Source organism: Takifugu rubripes, chromosome 2 (genome assembly GCF_901000725.2).
Source record: "Takifugu rubripes chromosome 2, fTakRub1.2, whole genome shotgun sequence".
Lineage (NCBI taxonomy): Eukaryota > Metazoa > Chordata > Actinopteri > Tetraodontiformes > Tetraodontidae > Takifugu > Takifugu rubripes.
In genome coordinates this window covers 4,586,280-4,608,908 of record NC_042286.1, presented here as the reverse complement: position 1 = coordinate 4,608,908, position 22,629 = coordinate 4,586,280, and the positions used below count along the sequence as shown (strand labels likewise).

The window sequence follows — 22,629 nt, the reverse complement described above, 5'->3', positions numbered from 1 at the left end:
AGCGCCTACGTCACCGCGTAAACGGCGTGACGTCGCTTCGCGTCTGTTTACGTACGGCGTTTGTTTCGCCCCTAATTATTCCATAATTATTGTTAAGTAACGTAGTAATTTATACTTCTTAAATATGTACTTTCACAACGACAATAATTGACACCAAAAATGTGCATTTTGGTGCAGGTTGTTTAATTAGGCGTATAAAAATTATATTATGCTTCACTATCCCGAATTAATGTTATTAATTAAACCAATCCGAATCAATATAAGAACAACAATCTTGCAAGGGTTTGTATGCATGCGGAATGAGTATTTTATTCATAACCAGTTTATAAAAATAAAATACAAAATAATTTAAAACAAAAAGAGGGAAACACTGTACAAGGTATTGATATGGTACAAATGATAAATAAACATAAATAATTACAGTTATATACACGTCAAACTCCCAGTTTGGACATTCTTTCCTGGAGACTGTACAGTTTCATTTTCAAATCATCACCGATCAAACATTACAACAAAAACATTAAACATTAAAGAAATACCCACCAACGTCAAAATGACAAGAAAAATCAGCAAATGTTACAATAAATAAGTTCTGTTCTTTATAAGTTAATGACAGTTAATTAAGTGTTATTACAAGAAGTGCACCAGGGATTTAGTTTCCATTTCACCTTTCAAATTATGGATTTGTTTTGTTTTTTGGTCTATGGGAATCTGCAACCATAAATACCAGCAAGCTACTATTAGCGTAACACCTTTGATGAAGCAATCCGCTTTAAAAAAAGAGGCAAAGACTCATCAGGAAGGCCTCACTAGTACTACAACTACACACGGTTGACGGTATGTGCAATAATCATTTAAATCAAGAAAATGAATATGATTATCTCTGAAAACCAGCAATGCCATTTAGTGCCACTTCATGTCTTTCACTGCAGCTAGTTAGCGTTTCATTTTCACTTTACAATGACTTCATTTAAATAATCACTTATATTTTACAAGTATATATTAAAAGTCTGCACAACAGAGTCATGAATACCGAAAGCTGTAAATGCCTTCAACCCACAGGTGTGTCTGAAATACATAAAAGAGGGAGCATTCAAGGGTTGATTGCTGGCGACAGGTAGAAATTGCGCACCCTCCCCCCACTTTGGGGCACAGACTAATACACGCATTTACAAACACACTTTGAGTATACGAAGGTTTTGTTGGACTTTGTTCCACCAGTCAAGCTGGAAACTGCCCGAAAAATCGGGGAGCTCTCTGCGTCGACAGATGAGTGACAGGAAGGCTTAAACAGGCCTAATACTGGGGATGAACTCCGGCACAGACAAAGCTCAGTCATCCCTCGTTATGCACAGAGGGGCAGAGAAGAGACGTTAAGGCGACTGACTGACTGAATGCTGTCTGCCTTTGGGATAAGTCATCTTAGCTGCTCTGTGAGGCCACCGGCGTCGTCTGCAGGGTCAAAAACAGCAGCAAGGCCTTCAGTCTGCGTTCACTCCCAAGTTTAACAAATCTAACTGCATCTAACCACCACTTTTATCAAAACATTTGGCAATGTGAAGCAAGGACTCACATTAGACTTTCCACTAGGTTAACCATAAAAAAGCACAGTCTATCATATTCAAATCAGTGCAGGAAGTGCAGAAAAGAACAGGAAAATCACTCAGCCCGTCTGCTATAATCTCACCGCTGGGTTGGAATCTCAACAGGATTGGTTTGCAGCTTCTTCCTCGGTTGTTGATTTCATTTTTTTCTGTCGAGCATGCAAAGAGTAGCGCTGGGAGGAAGCTATCTTACAGTATCGTACAAGCGGAGGAGTGACAGGAGGATTTGGAACTGACGAAACCACTCCTTTGGCATGTGCACAGTGCCGGTGCAGAAGCAATGAAACAAGAACATTCTTGCACAGAGAAGCATGGAACAAGACCGGGGTGTTAGATATGTATGTACAGTAAACACAGCCTCCGGTTAAAGGTCTGGAATTTACTGTTTCTTTAAAAATCTGACATCCACGCAGGAGAGTTAAGATTCCATTTCATCGATGCAAACAATCGCTACTTTTGCCCACAAGTAAACTGCTGCTCAACAGATCTGCTACGTTTTCAATATGACACAATACTGGCAAGATGGTTGTTGTGTTATAACGACTGGCACGAGTCTGATTTAAGCTCCTTTTTTTTGCTAATTACAAACAAACCAAAGAGGATTTTGAAGCTGCCCAAAGTGCCAAGGCACACGCTAAGGTGAAGGTCTGTCTGAATATTACTCATTACGCAGCTACCTTATCTACAGCGTCGGATTCAGAGAGGGGATTTTTTTTCCCCCACGCAACTATAATTTGCAGTCTCTTGGCTCACGTTTCCCTCTTAGCAACAGAGTAGGCACGTGAAGGTGTGTGTCCTCACATACTTTACATGATTGATTGTAGACGAAGGGGGACACGAGCACAGCGAGAAGGGCAGACGCACCGCCGAGCATCAAAATAAATATCTCAATAGAGCTGTACAGATTCATTTCTTATGCATTCACGGGGAGCATAAAGTCAATAGTGTACCCTGCCTCCAATCTCCAAAACACTGGGGATGCGAGTCACCGCCAAGCCATTTGTGATCAATTGCGCCGATGTTCCACGGCGTAATCCAAGTGCATTAACAGGAGTAAATAAGCTAACACTACTTCATGGCGCAGGACTGATAAATATGGATAACAGGATCTACTTACTCATGAAGCTGCAGAAACAGCCAGGAAATCACAGTTAATTCTTGGAGATTACTGGTAATTCTAGGTTATTAAATATAAATGAAATAAGGAGCCTGACGTGTCCTGATAGGTCCTGGGCCACCTCTCTATGTAAAGGTCATGTTAAAACCTAGAAGATCAACTGATGTAGTGACGTGCACAAATGACAGGTTCAGTGGCCTAAAACTTGAATTTGTCTGGAGATACAATTGTTGGAGATACCCCTGATGAGACAGCAACACAGTCGTAATGGTTCCAACCGACAGGGAAAAGAAATTTTCTCTGTATTAAACAGGAAGACCCTGAAGGCATCACCGGAGTCTTCCCGGCAGCCTGGAGGGTAACTATCTGCTCAGCTTGCTGGAGCATTTGCCCTCTCGGGTGCAGCTTTTCCCTCTGGACAGATGCAGTAGGCCGGCGCGCACCTGGCGGCTGCAGCACGTCTCCAAGTGGTGATGGTGGAAGCGGCGTGGAGGCGGCGAGCCAGAGAAGCTGGGGGGGGAGTGGCTGCGGCCCAGACAGCCGCCTCCTCCGCCGCCGCGGTGTTCGTGGCGGGACGGCGAGGAGCTGACGGAGCGCTGCAGGGAGGAGGAGCTGCGAGGGGACACGCTGGAGCTGCGGTGGTGGTGCGGCGAGCTGGTCAGGCTGCAGACGCCCTTCCTGGGGCCGTCATGCTGGGCCGAGGATCGGTGGTGCAGGGGGGAGCCTCGAGAGCCGTGCATCAGGTGAGCGATGCACGTCAGGAGGTCCGAGTCGCTGTTGCTGCCAGCTCGAATCCGGTAACGTCGAAGCCTGGGGATGGAGAAGTGGAAGACAACTCTGCTGAACTGGCTAACTGCCACAATCTGATGGGTGAGAGAAACTTACCTGCCCTCTGCCGTGGGGCGGCAAGGTGGCTTTCCTGGCGGTGGGCGTGGCAGGAACTGTGCAGCCAGCTCTTCAGCAGAGGAAGCTGAATGGATGGGACGGGGGATCCTGCTCTTACGGGATAGAGGGGAGGAGGAGGAGGACAGGGAAGCAGCGTCGTCTCCTTGGCGATCAGAGCGGGAGCCCATGAGAGAGTCCTCATCCTGGGAGCGGTCTGAGGTGGAGGACAGTGGGTCTTTGGCGAGGGACACGACGATGCCACGCCTGTCAGACAGAGACGGGGAGGCAGTGGGAGACTGCACGGAGCCCTGCTGGCTCGCTTTCTTCTGGAGGAGTTTCTCTTTAGCGGAGCCAGGAGTCGGCGGCTCCAGCAGGCTGGAGGGCTCCAGGACCGGGATACGGCTGTGCCTTCGGGTGGGGTCTTTACAGGGGGCAGCTGGGGAGGAGCGGGCCGGGGGCTGAGTCGCCTCTCTGCCCTCGTCCCTTTTTAGCTTCGGCTCTGTGGCACAGTGAGTTTGGCCATTATTGTTTTCAGAGTCATTCAGCTTTGGGAAATATCCATGATTTGAATCCCTTTGGGTATTAGCAGGAGGGGAGAGGTGACCGTTGGCAAGGATGGGGCTGCGGGGGGAGCGAGGTGAAGAAGGCGAGCACGGAGAACGTGGTGAGGATGCTCGGCTTGGTGCAGGGCTCTTTTCTTTTGTGCTATTCCCATTGAGCAGTATGTCAGCCAGGGGGTCTGTGGAGGTCCCGAGGTTGGTGGGAACCTGTTCCTGTGGGGAGCAGATGTGGTCCGTGCGCTCCAGGACCTGCTGAGCCTCAGTTTCAGCTTCATCATGCCTTTCCAGCAGATGGCACTGCAGGGCGCTTTCTGAACCGGACTGGGAGGAGAGCCCAGAGGGACGGTGAGCTGTCAGCTGGAGGGGAGGAGGTGGAGACACAGAAAGAGGAAGAGACAACAATGTTATTTAAAACAATCAATCAAACCGGGAATAAAATTGTCAAAGGCCTGTTGCTGATAGACTACAACATGTCGAGTTGTGCTGTAGTGCTGTAGCAAGAGCCCAGTACAGATGAGTGGAACCAAACAAGTGATATCAAATGGGGTAATAAATGATTAGTTTGGCAAATGGCATGCAATACCATAGCTACCATTATCAGAGCGAAACACACAAGTGCTATGGCAGTGTCAGTCAAGCTGTGAGTACTAAACCAGCAGGAAACGTTCACTTCGCAGGGGGCTTCAGCGAAGAGAGGGTGAGGAATAAATACAGGGAGAGAGAGAGAAAGAGAAAGACAGAGAGGACAAAGACGACCTGAAACAAAAGAGAGCGTGCAACCTGTAGTCATGACTCGACATTCCAAACACACATGCCACACAATCAGTCAAGCACACGTCTCTATTCAGGTCACAAGAACACACATCCAGACACTAGGACACATCTGACCCATGCTCTGTCTGGCCTGCACAATGCCCCTCATGGCTTCTGGAGAGAACTGCCTGACAACAACGACACAAAAAGCAAGCCAACTAAACAAAGGAGCCAAAATGAGCAACTTAAACAAAAAAAAAGGACAAACATAACAGAACTGATGACGACTGGTGAGCGCCAATGATGCAGAGCTAGCTGAATGGAGGTTGTTTTTTTGAGTGTTTATTCTAGCCAAAATTCAAGAAATGAGTCATCGGGATTCTGGAAGTGTGTCAATCACCAATGGATGAATTTTCCTGATATTATGTGTGTATGTGTGTGTCCAAAGACCAGATTTCAGGCAGGGGACGGAGGTTTTCACTCTGCTGACTCTGCTTTTTAAATGGGACTGCGGTGGTCTCATCACCTGCTGGAGCTGGGCACGAGTGATGCGTATAACAGAGGGAAACTTGGTGTTGACAGCACCCGCCGGGATGGCCGGCAGCTTTCTGCGACTGGGTGAGCAGCGGGTGCCAGGGGCGGGGTTTGGTGGCAGTGGAAGGGAAACGTGGCAGGAGGAGGTGGAGGAGGAGCGGCGCTCCCGACGCTGCTGGTCGGCAGACAGGCTGCGCCTCATGCCCGCGGGCTGGCACTGGAGCAGCGGGTCCGAAAGGGTGGTCAGGAGTGCGTGAGGGCTCGGAGAGCGCAGCGGGACGGGACTGGAAGTCCGGGCCGCAACCTCCTCGGGCAGGGATGGAGGAGAGGTGGGGAACTAAAAGACGGGAGGGAGAGAAGTGGGTGGTGGGGGGGGGTGAGGTGAGGGGGTGAGATGGAGGAAGCACGGTGGAAGAACTGTAAGGCAGGCTGCTTAGAAAGCAAGCACGAGGGGAAGGTTGATCTGAAGAGGTGAAAAGCTAGAAACATTAATAAATTTGACGATTTTTAGGTTTCCAAAGGGCGAGAGATACAACTTAGGGAGATTTAAAGCATTAAAGGAACTGTTTTACTATCTATTTAATGAATTCAACCACCTATATGGCATGAATCCTTTCGATAAATAGCCCTCTTTGTACTGCCCGACTTCTGTAGCTGGAGCTTTGCCTCCTTTGTCAGAGTACAACAGCAACTTTAGGACCAACAGCGAGTTCTAATTCAGCAACACACATTGTGATTTTCATCAGGCCGGGGGGGGGGTGTAAAGGACAGACGACTTACAGGAGCAAGCTTGTAGATTAAAACAACAAAAAAAACAATAATCAAACCATTTCATAGCAAAGCTTTGAGAATGAGCAAATGAAGCTAAAAAGAGCACTGCAATTTTTGGGAAAATAAGTCAAAAACACTGCATTATATTTAAACCACAATGCCATAACTTAAGTTTATATTCTTTCATGCAATGACTCGATAAAAAAGCTCAGCTTATACGAAAATAAATGATCAAGCAAAGAAGCAAAAAAAATCAAACCAGGCTTCACACCACAGCAAGATGCAGTCGGTGTCTCCCTGACTGGTTTATGGTAAAAGCATCTTTGGCTACAACTGTGCAGCTTTTTTAGCTCTGGAAAATGCTGACTACAGCCCTGTGTGACATGAATGTGACCTGAAACAGAAGCTCTTACCTGAGTCAGGACTCCCTCAGCCAGAGCTTCAGCGGGGCTGGTTGGGGTGATGGCAGGCAGAGCGCCCGCAGGTCCAACACTGAGCTCCAGTTTGTCTACTTTGACACTTCCTTTGGAGGACGCAGTGCTTTCCTGCTTAGTTTTTTCACAACTTGGGCTTGGGCTGCCCTTCTCCAGTCCTGGAGTCTGCTCCCCTGGCAGGAGCACCTCAGGCTCCTCCTCCGAGGGGCTGGTGGTAACCTTGGCCCCTGGGGACCCGCTGGGCCGCTCCACCATCACCCACTCCCTTGAGTCAAACTCCTGCCTCCCAGAGCTCAGATTGAGGGCCACAAATCCTCCGCTGCTGGCTGCCCCCTCTCCCTGCTCCTGAGATCCAGACGACGCTGGTTTAGGAGAGTCCCCACCGGACCGGAACTCCTCGTCGTAGTGCCAGACCCTATCAGGGAGCTCCCTGCCTGGAACAGCTTGACCCTGAGTTACTGGGATGATGGCGGCCCCGTTAGCCTCCACGTCCTGGTGCCTGGCGCCAAGCTGCTGTTTTGCTGAGCTGGATAGTCCCAGAAAAAAAGCACTTATCATTTCTCAGGAAAATTTGGATTCATTCATTAAATAGGACTGGCTGCTCTGGACACATACCTTGTTTCCACAAAGCGCTCCAGATTGGGTTTGGACTCTAATCCAAGCCTCTTCTCGAGCTCAAAGCTGTGAATATTGCGGAGCTTCCTTAACAGAGGGCCATCGCGGTCCGAGCCCACCACCTCAGACGGCAATTTGACTGGAGAGCCCAGACTGGGGCCAGCATAGGGGCTCTGGTGTCCTGGGTTTGCTTGGTTGTTGCTGTGTTCCTCCTCTGCTGCCACCTAAAAAGAGCAAACCCCCTCCAATAATTAAAAACTTCACCATTAAAGTCTGAAGCCCGACGCTAAATGCTAAATGCTAAATGCTAAAATCATTTCAGGGATTGGGGGGGGTCAACCCGACCTTCCAAGCTGTCGAGCGGATGCGGTTCCGATTGCGGTCCAGCTCCTCCCAGACATCGGCTTCCTGGTTGCGGTGTGGGTGCAGGGGAGAACCCTGCAGGCGCTCCGGAACCGGGTTGTTCTCCACGTCGCTTAGCTGCTCGTCTTGCAGGACCTCGTCTGTGTTTTCCCTTAAAAGGTCGCCAGGGATCAGGGAGGCGTTGGCCATGCTGTGTAAACAAAAGATCACATGTGGACGCCAGGAGAACCTCGAATCCACTGCCATCGCTCCGATCAAACATACCCCATGTGCGCTGGAGTGAGGCGCGTGTGATGCTGCGGTGTGGTGGCGGTGGTGCTGATGGTCAGAGTGCCATCCGCTCCGGTCCGCTCCCAGTCATAAGGGTCGTTTTCCACAACGTTGTAGGTTTTCATGCTGTTGTCAAACACGGACATGAGCAGCTGCAGCGACAAACAAAACACATTTAACCTTTTATTTGGACCGTTGGAAGTCAGAAAATTCCTTTTTATCTTTAAAGCCAGATAAAACCTGGTTAATTACCTGGTAATCGGGTTTCGTGAAGTAATCAATGCTGGAGATGTGTTCCAGGAACAAACCAAACTCTGCTGGGAGGTGCTTGAGCATCAGGCGGTGCTCATAAGTCTCCTTCAGTTTCCCCACGTGCTCCTAAGAACGAGCAAACACTCATCAACACACAGCACACACGCCTGTCACGAGCCATCATTTTAAAACCACGTGTTGTCCCTGGGACGGGGTCATCACTCACTTTGTCCTTGATCTTCCTCCAGGGCAGCTGACCCACCAGAAACTCCACCAGCATGTAGAAGAGGGACCAAAGGTCGTCGTGGCGACCCATCTCCTGCAGAATTACGCCAGGTTTGAGTTCACGGCGCCCCCCAATCAGGATAGGGATTAAAGGAGCGGACACTCAGGAGCTCAGAAGCAGACACTGACCTTGTTCTTGTGTGCATTGACGGATGCGTAGCGGACTGTTCCTCTGAATCCAGCGACTGGGCGGGGCTGGCAGGCCGAAACAGAACAGAGGGTAAATAGTCCGGTTAAATAAAGAACGCCGTGACTTGATATGATACAATTTTGACGATAAACATCCCACAAACAAGTGGGTAAAAGAAGAGGCCACTCACAGGTCGGACTTCCTGGTTTGAGTTGGTAAACTGGCGAGCCAAACCAAAATCCAGCATGTAGCAGGTTCGACATGTACTGGGAAAGCGGCCCATGGCAAAGTTGGACTGGAAAATGGGAGTCGGTGTGATAAGGATAATATAAAATGTAACATTACCAATGAAGAAACATTAACAGTGAAGGATAAAATGTGCTTGTTGTGGAAAAATTGCTAAAGAATCTTCAAATTTCAAATTCAACTTCAAATTTTGCTAAATTTTGACAAATTATCAACAGTTAGCCAGCAACAATGCTAGCTGCTACAGTAAGTTTTAAAGTCGGCCAGACAGCGGTGTATCCACATGTGCCAGGCAATTAAATATGATCTCAGAGTATCTACTCCTGCACCCCGAACTCACCGGTTTGATGTCCCGATGCAGGAAGCCAACAGAGTGGATGCTCTCAATGGCCTCCAGGATCTGGCGGCCCAGGCGCAGAGTTGTGCTGATGCTGAAGGTCCCGCGGGTCATGCTCCTCCTCAGGTCAGCCAGGTTGCGACCCTGACAAGGCGGAAACACAAAGAACATCAGTGTTGAGCGTATCGCTTCACCTGTTTGAGCTACCTTAGCTTCCTAGCTTTGACTCTGACCTGCAGCTCCATCACCACGTAGTTGAAGCGGTCGTTGCGGCCGCAGCCCACAAAGCGACACACGTGGTCTTTACCTGAGGGGTAAAGAAAGGGGACAGTTCTGGGTTACTGCTGGGGAGAAGCTCAGGTCACTTGATGTCAGTTGCATCATATAACGAATCGATACACACTGCGAACCCATAGAGCTCACTTCCCCTATCAGCACAGAAGTGTGTGTGTGTGTGCGTGTGTGTGTGTGTGTTAAAGGACACTGCTGCGATGCCCTGGCTGCAGCCACGCCCTCCAGCAGGCAGTAAAAGTTATGAACAAACAGCTTCTTTCTACTTTAACTTGTTTCCTATTGGATTAATTCAAATGAGGTAAATCAAAGCCTCTAAAAGAACAGCGGAGTTTATTCCTCTCTGATGTTCAAGTTGATAGCTGGTCAGTGTTGTTTGGTGGGGAGGGAGAGAAATCGGCCCTCTCAGGTTACACAGCGGCTCCCTCTGGAAGCAGCCGACCTATGATGCCTCAGGCTTCGGCCATTAGACAACAAACATGATCCCGGGCCATTGATTATCCTCTCAGAGGGGAGAAACCGGGATGACGGGAGGTTAAAAGGCAGGAAGGAAGAGGGGAGGGTCGCATTGAGAAAGAAAGGAGTAAAAACAACCTCTGGCTGGTACCTGCTTTTCACAAATCAACCAGTCAGTTACAGATTATTACTGGTCCATTTAGCCTCTTTATCCATTATTCCTAGTCAAATTAGCTTCTTTGTGAGATTAAAACCAGTCTGTTTAGCCTCTTTGACTCAAACAATCCATTACAGCAAAAGCTATCATTTACTCTAATAAAAATATTTTGATGAATTGTATATTATAACCAGTCAATTTAACTTCTGTGTTCCACAATATTTTATTTAGCTTCTTTGTCCCACCATAGTTGGTCTAACTGCCCCCTCTGTGCCAACATAGTTAGTTTGCCCCATTATAATCAGTCCATTCAGCCTATCAAATCATTTAAAACCAGTCTATGTCCCTGAACATATAGCTCCTCTGTCCCACTTTATGTATATTATATATATATATATATATATACGTTATTATATACCGTATATTGTTTCCTAGAATTTAGCTAAACCAGGTTACTCGTACTTGTTACTAATTTGTTACGTGAAACACAAAAAGGTTTATCTGTTCCCGGTAAATCCAGCTCTGAGACCTCTGGAGCTGATTTGAGCATATTTTTCCCCTCTTTGTCACCTTGTGTTTATTTTTACAAGGGATTCTTTTAGAGGAACAATCAATGGAGCCACCGGGGAGGGCGACTCTGCCCCTGACGCGTAACCGAAGACGGTGAAGCCATTTCCACTCACCCTGGAGCTTCTTCAGCACAGCCACCTCCATCTTCAGCACCTGTTTGGGCTGCTGGGCCGACTCCACCTTCAGCGCCACGTTGATCCGCGTCAGCAGATCCACCGCCTCGTAGATCTCCCCGAAGCCCCCACCCCCGATCTTTTTTACCTGGAAAAGGAGACACTGCGTGAGAACTGCTACGTTTACAGTGATAGAGCAGCTTTTGGAATCATTCTGGTCATTTTAGACCTTGTCCTTTTTACTGTGGTAGATTATACCTAAAGAGTAATATTAGCAAATGCTACAGTATATATTAGAGTCTGAGCTACTGTAGCCACAGGAAGCAGTATGCCACCACCTACAGAGAGGGAGCCGCATAATATTTACCTAAATATCTTACATTTAAATTAACAAAAGGTGTTCAGGTGGAAAACATCAATCTTCTGTGGCCAGAGATAAAGAAACGTTGTGTACACTTAAGGTTAGCATCTAAATATAACCATATCCGAGCATTAGCTCGTATTTTTCTGCTTAAAAGAGGACTTTAAATAGGTTCTGATTATCCCTTCAGCTCTTTCTGACAGGGATAACCAGGACGAGGTAATTAGATCAGCTTTAAATCACTCCTGAGGGGATGAGGGGAAGAAATATGTCTGCACGCTCCTGTAAACACAGTTGTTTTATGTGATTCACATCTATCCGCAGAGCCGCCGCCAGCAGATTTAAATTCCCATGATGTCCTTCACTGTCCTCCACGCACGCGGGATCTGGTGCTGCTCTGAGATAAAGTGGTGGGATTTGCTGTGAGGTTCTTACGTAACTCTGCTCTTGGAAGACAGGAAGTGACGCCAGTTGGGAACAAAAGCCCCACGTGGAGCCCTGGATGGTGCAGCAGTGCGAGGCAGGTTCCTCCAGAGCTCTGCTCCCTGACACAAATACATGCAGGAGCTATTTTTGGATCTCCCGTACTGCAGCAGCAGCACGGCCCGGACAGAGGCGTGACCCCGAAGCTCCCGAGCCGCGGGTCTTTCACAATGTCAGGGGCCCAGAGACAAAAGCACCGTTTGATGAACAAAGGCTTGTTGTTGCCGTTGGATGTCAGCGTCGGAGCTGCACAAACACACCGGGTACCGTCCCCGGGTGGCACCACACTCACCACTTTCCATCGCTCTTTCACCAGGGAGAGCACGCTCAGGATGTCGGCTTGCTCCGTTCCCCCGCTCATCCCGCCTGCGGACCGGGGACGCTGTCCTCACTGCCTTCGTCCCAGCCTCAGACCAGGCCTGACATTTGGGCTGAGATGGAGAACCCTGCCAAGACCAGAGACACACACACCACATAAGAATAATAAAGGCAACTGTGTTCACACATATATGGTTACAACAGAGGACAGTGACCAAAGGAAGCAGAGAGAAAGCTAAAAATAAACACAGCCGATAGTGACAGTGAGTCTGACCTCTGCATTTACACCATCCTTTACACACTAACAGTGAACACACACACACACACACAGCCAGGCAGGAGCATTGGGCAGTGGGAATGGGTGCCATGCTCACCACCGCCTGCCCAGATTGGAACCAGCAAACCCTCTGGTTACTTCCTTCGCCATAAGATGCCTATAGATGCACCGATCTCCGTCCAGGACCGAACACGAAAGCGTGACGGTTAAATCCGGATCACAGTCTGAACCTCCTGATACCGGAGCTGGACGCAGCGGTCTGGCTCCACAGACTCAGACAAACGTCCCGAGTCTTACGTTACCACGACGACGCCATGTCTGCGGGCCGTCCATCGTCCCCGCTGCGGGCAGGGACTGATAATCTGCTCAAATATAAATAATCTGCTTAATCTGGCTGGATTTGTATTGCAATAATTTGCTGTTTGAGTTGACAGCATCATATTAGAGCAAGCGTTTCTGTGTGTGAGCGCGCAGCAACACATTTTAAAACCATTTATTTAAATTTCAAGATGTGTTCCTTCAACACAAACACACCACAATTCTGCCGTAAATAAAAGGCCGCAGGAGTAGCTGTCGCACGTGTAGCAGAGTCCTGTGACTTTAATCGATAAAATTGTCGATGAACTTGTTCAGGAATTTGTTGGGCCTATCAGGATTTTAATCAAAGAATAGTGCTTTTTTCCTTTTCCCCACATCACAAACCAGAATAGTTGGTGCCTTATTCAATAATATAATTCTCATCCAACCTAAAATTCCTCCACACAGCAGATTATAATCTGGAATTCCAGTGAAACGGGAATGCAGCAGAGATGAGCATTCTGCACACGCAGCAACTGTTATGCAACAAAGTGCTGTTCATTTGGTGATCCTGACATCAAGGAGGCATGTCCTCCCAGAATGCACTGGGGCTGGCAGAGCACAGTGTGTTTATGTTGTTCTAATGAGCTCGTTGTGCTCGAAGACTGAATAACAGCGGTGTTAAAAGATTAAGATGATATCACATCGATAATGCTGTTTCCTCTGCTGTGTTAGCAACAATGAACATGCATTTGACTGGTTACCATGTTTTTAAAAGGAGAGGTAACCCCAATAATAGCTACTTTGGATAGTTTGGATGGACTACAAGGTAAAGAGGTCACTGTAAAATCAATAATGTATGTCCTCTAAGCAATGTAAATGTTGGTCCAAACATTAAAATAGAGACAATGATATCAGCAGCTACAAAACACATTAGCATGCTAATACGTTCAAAAGAATGTCCTCATCTGTAACCATAATAACTACCAGGACTAGTAACATACTTGTTTGTCAAAAAAGTTTCTCTTTTTCACCTAAAGGGGGTCGTTAGATCATTTTCATATCATTCTTATGCTACTAAATAATAAAACACCAAAGTTACCATTCACACTGTAGTTGTAAAGTGCAGCTGGAAACACTGACATAAGTGGTGCTGTGTCACAACGTCAAGGTCACTCGTGGGGGGGAGTTTTAACTCCTGTGACGTCTGATCTGAAAACTGACACATTTTCAGCTGAGGAACGCCGAGACCCTGACAGCTGAAGGAGAAAAGGTGGCGTCTGCAGAACCCCCCCCAAATCCTCCCATGTTTTCCTTCTGCTCAGAAGCAGCCTGGGTGGGTGGGAGGAACCGCAGGGAGTTACCTGGAAGCCTCCCAAAGACGCACGCCGCACGCACCAAAATCAAACACATTTTTCCAAAGCGGCGCCGGCGCCTACACGAGTTTGGGACCAAACACTGACGAATCTCACACCTCCCTGCGACGTAGGGCTGCTCATCCTCCTCCTCCAACATCCACCACCATCAATGAATAACAAACATCGTCCTCCAACCATCACTACTCATTCCAGCATGAATCACGCTTGCTGACCCCCCCCCCCCCCCCCCCCCCCCCAAATCTCATGGCCGTGATGGTGCAGAGCTGACTGCAACACTAAACCCCGGTGATGATTGGATGCTGTCAAAACTGCGGGGGAAAGCAAACATCTGCTGAATTTTCTGTCTAATCCAGATGTGACGGGGATTTATGGGACTGCTGCCCCCGAATGTGCACGCACGGTGAGGCGGCTGCCATGTGGAGGCCCTCGCAGATGCAGGGCTGTGTTGTCGTCACTGAAGCCCTCGCAGCCGTGCACGTCTCGGATAAATAGCCCCAATCACTCATTTACAGGCTGTCTGTGCACGCACATAAAGGTTTCATTTGACCGCGACGCTGTCGTGCTGCCCTCCCCGCAGTGGTGCGTGTGTGTGAGCCTTCTCTGTGGAGATCTGTTGCATAGCAAGTCGGTCGCCACAGCAGATTTACTCAAGCGCGTCCACGCACCCTGGCCAGTACACAGGCCACGCAATCCCATCGTATGTGGGAGGTTATGCAGCCCGCTCCGACACCGCGCAGGCGAACGGAACCGCGCAGCTGCAGGCGACAAATGGAGGAGGTGGTGGGGGGAAAGATGGCCTCCCGGTTCTGGAGCCTTACCTCGGATCTTTGCTGACGGTCTCTGATCCGAAGCGGCGCCGGGTGTGGTTACGAAAAATCCACTACGTTCGGGGGCTGCGGGGTCGACATCGAGCGGAATCCCATAGCGAGCGGATCATCCAGAAGGCGAAGGCGGAGACGGGCGAGAGGAGGGCGGAGAGAACGGAGCGGGCGGCGGGGTCGTCTGCGTGAGTGTGGCGGTGCTCTTCTCCTCCTTCCGCCTGTCACCTCAGCATCTCGATCGGTCGCTGCGGATCCTTGACGCGACGCCTCCGTGATGATCGCCAGCCTGCTCCTGCGCACGCGCCTCAGACTCGATCGCCCCTCGCAACAGCTCGGGGGCGCGCGCAGGACCCTGTGAGGCTCGTGGTCACGCGCACGCAAGCGAAGGCGTCGCCATTTCTGCGTTTTTTATAGGGCTTCATATTTTGTGACGTTAGAACACAACCGAGCAAGGGCAGACTATCGATGTTACCCTAAAACGGACGACTTACCTCTTTTTAGGCCACATTAGTATTAATACTAATTAATGATACTATTTAAGCGTTGATAAAGGGGAAAACATATTGACCACTAGGTGGCGACATTTCTGCCAAAGATGTAATATGGAAGAGATGGTTCACACAGTATAAATGAAAGAACTTAGGAGCACATTTACTAATAGGTTCTGTACAGAAAACAGCGGTTCACGTTCCTTAAAATTGTGGTTTACCACTAAAAATGATTACTTATAGGATTGTTTGAAAATGTACCACATTACATTACGGACAGCGTGCAATTTTTTATGGGAGTTAATGAGAAAATGACACTTACACCATTAAGTAACTCGGAACAACACATTTGGTGAGTGCAGACCTCCGCCAAGTAGGTGACTCTCCCACATACTGTGAATTACACCCACAACTAATTACCTTCAGTGCATTTGTGTGCCTCTGTAAACTGCTCGTCTTGTGTTAGGTTAGCCTCGCTGAAAGGATCGATTGAAACGGCAAATTAAATCATTTTTTCCGATTAGAGAATCGATGCACTTGTAGACAGAGGGAGAGATCTGAGTTGCCTTCCTTTAATGGAGGTTTTTCAACAAATGGTCAAACTTCCAACGAGCTATTTCTTTGTCCATAACAACATTTAACGTCCTTGGCGGAGGTGATCAATTGATAAGTCGATTATATTAACTTCACCCGACAATAACAGTAATAATACCCTTTTTAAATCAGGCCTCCATTTCCCAAAATTCCTCGCGATATCACAACAGGAACTGTTTCGATCGCCGTGGCCGGGAAACGGCAGCAGAGTGAGACCTCTCTCTGCTCGCGCTTCCTGATGGTGACGTTTCAGGATCCAGCCGATCAGCGCTGTGTCGGCATCGATCGACCCCGACGGGCCACCTCCTCCTCCGCCTCCGCCTCCGAGGGCATCTGAAGAGGGTTGTGAATGAGCCCCGCACTCCCATCTCCGCGATGGCAGCGACGGACACGGTCTGAGCGTGAGATCGTAGCAATGTAGCTGCGTGGTTGTAGCGAGCGTCGGTGTGATTCGCGCCTGTAGCCGTTAACTAGCTTAGCTTCCCCCCTCTCTTCTGTCCGGGACGCACGGTGGCAGCTCGCCCCCTCTGTCGCAACCGCAGGAGGATGCTGAAGGTGTTCGGTGCCCTGGTTCTCCTCGGACTGGTCATGGCGGTCTTCACATCTTGGATGTTGGACAAATATGACACGGCCTGGCACCCGAAACGGAGCGTTCGTCAGCCGGCTGATGGAGACGGATCTAAGGGCAGCGCTCCACCATTTCCCGGCGGCGAGCTGAAAAATCTGTTCTGGTTTATTCAGGTAAACTGGTCCAACGATGGGTCGTCTAATGGTTTACGTAGTTAAATCGGGAGGGGGGGTCTACTTTGTTAATATTAATGTGTATGGACTCGATATTGTATCTCAATATGTCAATATCTGAATATGAATCACGATATGATCGCGGTATTACGAATATTCTTTGCTTGATTTTTATCAGTCTGTCACTTTAATTGGTTACTTTTGAGTTTGTGAGTGGGATGTTTTATTAAGTTCAGAACAGGGTGAGAAACGAAGATCATAGGAAAACACCTGCTGTAAGTTTTATCAAATCCTGAAGATAGTTATAGATGTGATATCTAATCACACCCTGGTAAATATATATATTTGGCTATGCTCTATAGTATTGAAAAAGAAAAAATAAAGACCCACTTGTTGCATAATGTGCTCCTGCAAATATGCTCTACTGCTTATTAACGTCAATAAGACATAAGTCTACACTGTGACACAGATTTCATTTTTAAAGATTAATGCTCTCCCTGTAGGCAAACAGGAAGTGGCAAATTTGCCCCCAACACTCTGGAGTTATTGTAGGTTTCCATGTACGTCGTCGGCTGCTGCAGATTAGCTGGTTCTGGAGCTCTTTACACCTGCTGGCTGTTCCTCCTCGGAACGCTCTGTGAATGATTGACAGTCACCGCTGGGTCGGCGGTGTAGAAAGCTGCCGTCGGACTTTGCTCTTTTTGCGCTTTTGAACTAGAAAAATCACTCGTTCTGCTTTTTTAAGTCACTGATTGCGTTTGTCACGTCTGCTTCCAGGTGTCCGACATTCACATCAGCAGATTCCGCGACCCACGGCGCGTGCCCGACTTTGAGAAGTTCTGCACCGACACCATCGAGGTGATCAAACCGGATCTTGTCCTTGCAACAGGTAGGGTAGAACCTTCATCTTCAGGCTGGTGGGGCCCCAGCACTGCATCACTAACCGCCGCTCCCTCTCCGCAGGGGATCTGACCGACGCCAAGACGGAGAACAAGATGGGCTCCCTGCAGCACGAGGTGGAGTGGCAGGCCTACCACAACGTCCTGAAGCGGTCCCGCGTGATGGAGCGCACCAAGTGGATAGACATCCGCGGTAATCACGGTGGGTAAACGTCACGATCCCTCCAATCTCAGACAGCAGAGGCTCCATTTACTGCGATTGGCAGGAAGTCAACCCCTCCTTTTATGTCCAGTGCTCTCCCTTATTAAATCAGACACTATTAGAGGGGAAACTAGATCTCCGTGGTTCGTCTGAAAGAACTCCCGTTATTGGATCCTGAATCATTCTGCTGTTATCAATCACGGCGTGCGACACATGTTTTGTTAGCGTAGCGTAGCAGGTTCCACACAAACGGCGCATTAGGATCGATATCTTTCTGTAACACGAATACGTTGGATTCCTGAATTAATTATGCGTCCTTCCACAGGGAGTTTCTTCCTTTTCCAGACTGAGTTCTGTTTTGCTAATGATCCATTTGATGGTTTTTAATTGTTTGGACTCACCATGATCTTATCTCTCCTGACAGATGCCTTTAACATCATCTCCCTGGACAGCGTCACCAATTATTTCCGGTAAGATAAAACAAACACCAGAGTTGGCGGTGTCTGTTAGCGCCACGTGTGTGGTGTGATTGTTAATGAAGATTGAGTGCGGTCCACCCCTGTCTCCACTGTTAGCATTAAAATATACTTGAATCGGGGCTTTCGGCACCATCCGTGACCGCTTTCTCCTTCCAATCCTCCCCAGGAAATACTCAGCTAACCAGAAAATTGGCTCTTTTCACTATGTTCACAAGACTCCCTTTGGCAACTACTCTTTTGTCTGTGTGGATGCAACTCTCACCCCAGGACCCAAGAGGCCATACAACTTTTTCGGGATCCTGGAACAGGTACAGCGTCCTGTCTCGGCACAATCCTGTCTCTGTGAGTCTCATTGAAAGTCATTGCTGCTTTCCATAACAGGCTCAGATGGACCTGCTGGACAGGTTCCGAGCTGAGAGCCTGAAAAGCAACCAGACAATCTGGTTTGGGCACTACACCACCTCCACCGTCGTCTCTCCGTCTCCGGGTCTGCGGGAGATGATGAGGTAACGCGTCTCCTCTTAAAACCGTGTCTTGCTTCCTGTGTCACACAAGCCTCTTTCGCACCAAGTAGTTTTAGGAGTTCTAGCAACAGTCCGCTTCCAAAACAGTTCTACTAACTACCCTCTCTGAACCCTGGTTTTTTATCTCGCACTGACCAGTGGCCATAGGGGACTGGTAGGAGTGGTTGAGGAGTAACTTCAGCACCAGGGATTCTGCTCGAAAAAACTGGTACCAGATATCCAGACCGGCAGGGTTTCAATTTACCGGACAAATTTCTGATCAGATATACAGGCAAGAATGATTGAATTGAATTGATTTGAATCAGATTTATTGCCATTGTTCATGTAATACACAGTATTACACAAGCTAGGAATTTGTCTTGGTGTGGCGCTGCGACATTCAACATAAAGAAGACAACACTAGAATAAGATAAATAAAATAAGACATATATACAGTATATATATAAATAGTAAGAAATGATGTCAAGGAGTTAATCTTTGATTGAAAAAGGAGGCTACAATAATGTTTGCTGTATGTGATTGAAATATAGATACAATAAGAAAACAGTCCCCGAACACGTTTCTGGCATTGAACAAACGGTGGTTTCGACCATCGTTGACGAGCCACAACAATGCCCGTCTGGTGCTGCGACTCTTCATAGAGCTGAAACACTAATCACCTCTTACGAGAGGAAAAACATTAGCGCTGGGCTAAAATATGCTAACTATGTCAAAGATGTTTACGTGGTCAATAGGGAGTTAGAACGGCCATTTAAAGAGGAGGAGTTGTCACTGACGGGTCCTATGCGAAGGTAGAAAAGGGTTATAGAACTACAGATAGCCCTCCGGTGTGAAAGGCTTCAAATATTTGTGTTTTAGTTCTGGGGTCGCTTACCTATGTGGCCATTTGCACACGCTGGGAGGCCTGATGCCCGTCCTGCACAGCCGACACCCCCGCGGCACCCTGGAGCTGGAGCTGGGGGACTGGATGGACAACCGCAGGTCAGGCCGATGCGTTGTTGCTGGCGTTCCCTGAATATGAACACACGGCTGCAGCGGGATGTCTCAGATTGAACCTGCTGAGTCGGCTGTCTGCAGGTACAGGGTTCTGGCAGTCGACCACGACCTGCTCAGCTTTGCTGACCTGAAGTTTGAGCAGTGGCCCGTCGTACTCGTCACCAACCCCAAGGACGCTCAGTACATGCACCCCGGGGCGGAACCGCTGGGGCGAGTCCGCAGATCAACGCACATCAGGTTTGTTTGTACTGAGAACGCTTCTATTTCCTGCCAGTCGTCCGGTCGGAGAGGCCTGCAGAGAGGTGACGCCGTGCTTTTTAACAGGATCTTGGCCTTCTCGGAGGCTCCGATCACAGCGGTACATGTCAGCATCGACGGGGACCCTCTGGGAAAAGGCCACTCGGCTGGAGGTCCTCTCTATGTGCTGCCCTGGGATCCGTCTCTCTACCTCAAAGGGTTGCACACCATCCAAGTTAAAGTGGAGGTCAGCGGAGGACGCGCGCCTGGATTTTCCCCGCTGAAGCTGCAAGGCTGACTGCTTTTTTTTCTGCTCTCCGCGCAGGACTCGGCCGGCCGGTCGTCGGCGCGGGAGCAGCATTTCACCTTGGAGGACAACCTGATTCCCGGCTTCGGCCTGGTACAGTCCTTCCTCCTCCTCACCGACCACTACATCCTGGGCCGCGCCCTCTTCATATTCACCGTAGTGATGAACGTGGGCGGGCTGATGGCCTTCAGGTTCATGCGGGTCTCCGTGAGCAGAGGTGAGCCAACGCTCGGCCCCTCCCACTCCTGTCTGGACACTCCAGACATTCTGCTCCTCTAGTGAGAAGCCTGTGAAGTCAAGATGTTCTGTTCTGCTCTCCACAGGACTTCCTGCTCATGCATGCTTCGCGCTCCAGCTGGTCAGTAGAACCGACGCCTTCTTCTACTCTCTGCTGCTGTTCAACCTGTGCACAGCCTTAGGTGAGGCGGCTGTAACGTCCCCCGCCTCTGACCATCCTCAGGAGCGAGACAGTTGCCTCCATATCAATGTTGCTGGTTTCCTCGCAGGTCCGTGGTTCATCGGCGAGCTGATCGACGGCCACAAAGGCGCCTGCTTTGCCTTTGGCGTGTTCATCGATGGACACTACCTGGAGGGCAGCCTCACCTATGTTGTCGGAGTCATTCAGGTGAGGAACTCAGAGGCCGGCCCCCCACCCTCGCATGGACTCCCATGCAACGGTCTCCGTCTCTTCCCTCTTCCAGATGCTGTTCTTCAACATGCCCCTCACCGCTTACCTCTGCTGGAGCGCCCACCACCGCTGCCGCGGCCACACCTTCCGGTCCCACTTCCGGAAGCCGGGCTGCAGCTGGTCGTCCCTGGTGGTTCACCTGGTGATGCTGCTGCTGCTCATCTGGCAGGCGCAGTCCTGCCACTTCCTCCTGGAGACCTACGGCCTCATGTCCTTCCTGATGTCCCCTGTCCGTACCTGGGCTTTAGGTCTGGGCCTGCTGCTGGTCTACCGCGCCTGGACGGGGCCCTCCCCTCAATTTCACGACAGCAGGAAGAGCGTGGCTCCCTCCTGACAGTAATTGCTGCTCCCCCACCGCCGCCCTCCCGTCTGACTCATACTTTGCTGTCACTGTTTGCTTTTGAAGCATCAACACACACACACGCGCGCGGTGTTTTGCTCACTGCCATCACCTTCGCAAACCTGTTTAGTATCGTTTCTGAATATGCATGTTGTAAATCACCGAGCACTTTTCCAAACAGCCACAGCAGCACCGAAACTAATAAACCGGCATTTGCGACACCGAGGAAATCAAATAAGCAGTTTCGGCCTTGCGAGGACCCCCGCGGCGTTAGGTTCTTCTGTGGTTCTTGCTCGTTTATGGCGCTTTAGCACTTTTTGGAAGTGTTGCCTTGGCTCAGTGCCACTTCACCACTGCCAAAGGATAGAAAGAGATTTTTTTCCTGTGTATTCCTTCCACTGGAATTCCTTCCCATCCTTCGGTGTGTGTGCCAATCCCATCCTCATTTTTACCTCAGTGTTGAGAGGAAACACCGTTTGGAATCCTGTCTGCTTTTACGACTGATTAAAACGTGGATATTTTATATTCAGTTGTCACTCAAAGGATGAAGATGCGTCGTGGCTAAAGGAAAATGAGTGAAGGCGTCATTACAGAATGAAGTACTACTCTATTTTTTTATATTTATCCCGCCTGGTTGTGTTGGTGGTTTCTTTCTTTCTTTCTGGCTTTTTCCCCCCTCCAACTGTGAATTTTCTGTGTTTGAAATCAGCTTTGCGTCCTTTTTCTGTGAAGGTTTGAGACAATTATCTGGTATTATTATGTTAAGTGTCAGCAAGAACTTTATTTTAAAAACAAAAATTGAAGCCAACAGGTATTTTTCACCCAACATTTCCCCAATAACCAGGACTAACTAATGGGGCTAAGAAAAATGTGCAATTTTGATGACTTTACTAACTCTAGTTCCTCTTTTCTGTGGGTATTGGAACATTTTGACCCACATATTTTATTTTATTTTTTACATTTTACAGGGCTTATTAAAACAAGTTTCTCAGCTATGTCCACCAGGAGGCAGTATTGAGCGACTTTAAAGGGAACTTCTCAGTAATTACCTCCATAACCATGATTTGTTTGTTTTTTTTAAGTTTTGAGGCTGTTTATCTTTTATTGGTACTCACTTCATGTTAATTCATGACCTGGCTTGTGGTTGAGGATGTGAATGCAAAACTGTCTGGGCCATTAGCAATAGAGGAACTGTGGGGATCCACCACTATCTACATGCAACGGTTGTTCTGCACTCTCCTGTGTTCAGACACTGACAAATATGAATGAACTGATTGTTTTCCACTTATATTTTTCTCGTGATAACTGGTATGTCGGGGCCGACCAGTTTTATTTTATTAATGGTTTGTAGTGCTGTGACATATTCATAACAATAAATCGCACTGTCTATAAATGTGCATTTTTCTCTTCTTATACTGACAACAGGTACCTTGTTTTGTACTTCTGAGAACCAGG

At 48.7% G+C, this 22,629-nt stretch overlaps 2 protein-coding genes across 3 annotated transcripts; one reads left to right on the top strand and one right to left on the bottom strand.

Annotated features, from left to right (window-relative positions):
- Positions 1-283: 283 nt before the first annotated feature.
- Positions 284-14,984, bottom strand: ttbk2a (tau tubulin kinase 2a). 2 transcript variants are annotated; one of them, XM_029832939.1, is made up of 16 exons: positions 14,677-14,984; positions 11,880-12,033; positions 10,744-10,891; positions 9,390-9,463; positions 9,160-9,300; positions 8,764-8,868; positions 8,573-8,638; positions 8,385-8,477; positions 8,159-8,284; positions 7,901-8,058; positions 7,619-7,826; positions 7,274-7,497; positions 6,638-7,184; positions 5,446-5,790; positions 3,607-4,523; positions 284-3,531 (listed from the first exon to the last, which is right to left on the bottom strand). In XM_029832939.1, exons 2-16 carry the CDS (start codon positions 11,946-11,948, stop codon positions 3,084-3,086), a joined length of 3,669 nt encoding a protein of 1,222 aa, XP_029688799.1. In that variant the 5' UTR covers positions 11,949-12,033; positions 14,677-14,984; the 3' UTR covers positions 284-3,083. The 2 variants fall into 2 exon arrangements, with proteins under 2 accessions (XP_029688799.1, XP_011613468.2); XM_011615166.2 differs by lacking the exon at positions 5,446-5,790.
- Positions 14,985-15,970: 986 nt separating this feature from the next.
- Positions 15,971-22,567, top strand: tmem62 (transmembrane protein 62). Its single transcript, XM_011615154.2, has 13 exons — positions 15,971-16,502; positions 17,280-17,391; positions 17,466-17,603; positions 18,028-18,073; positions 18,249-18,390; positions 18,464-18,588; positions 19,465-19,587; positions 19,684-19,839; positions 19,927-20,086; positions 20,165-20,363; positions 20,470-20,565; positions 20,653-20,771; positions 20,848-22,567. The coding sequence occupies exons 1-13, from the start codon at positions 16,308-16,310 to the stop codon at positions 21,166-21,168; spliced, it is 1,932 nt and encodes a 643-aa protein (XP_011613456.2). The 5' UTR covers positions 15,971-16,307; the 3' UTR covers positions 21,169-22,567.
- The last annotated feature ends 62 nt before the right edge of the window (positions 22,568-22,629 follow it).

Excerpts from the sequence above, each read along its gene's own strand:
- ttbk2a (XM_029832939.1), bottom strand. The coding sequence starts at position 11,948 with ATGAGCGGGGGAACGGAGCAAGCCGACATCCTGAGCGTGCTCTCCCTG. Across the intron at positions 9,464-10,743 it reads TGTGCTGAAGAAGCTCCAGG|GTAAAGACCACGTGTGTCGC; the intron begins GTGAGTGGAAAT and ends TTTACCCCTCAG. Across the intron at positions 8,478-8,572 it reads TCAATGCACACAAGAACAAG|GAGATGGGTCGCCACGACGA; the intron begins GTCAGTGTCTGC and ends GTAATTCTGCAG.
- tmem62 (XM_011615154.2), top strand. The coding sequence starts at position 16,308 with ATGCTGAAGGTGTTCGGTGCCCTGGTTCTCCTCGGACTGGTCATGGCG. Across the intron at positions 18,589-19,464 it reads GGTCTGCGGGAGATGATGAG|TTCTGGGGTCGCTTACCTAT; the intron begins GTAACGCGTCTC and ends TTTGTGTTTTAG. Across the intron at positions 19,840-19,926 it reads CGCAGATCAACGCACATCAG|GATCTTGGCCTTCTCGGAGG; the intron begins GTTTGTTTGTAC and ends GCTTTTTAACAG.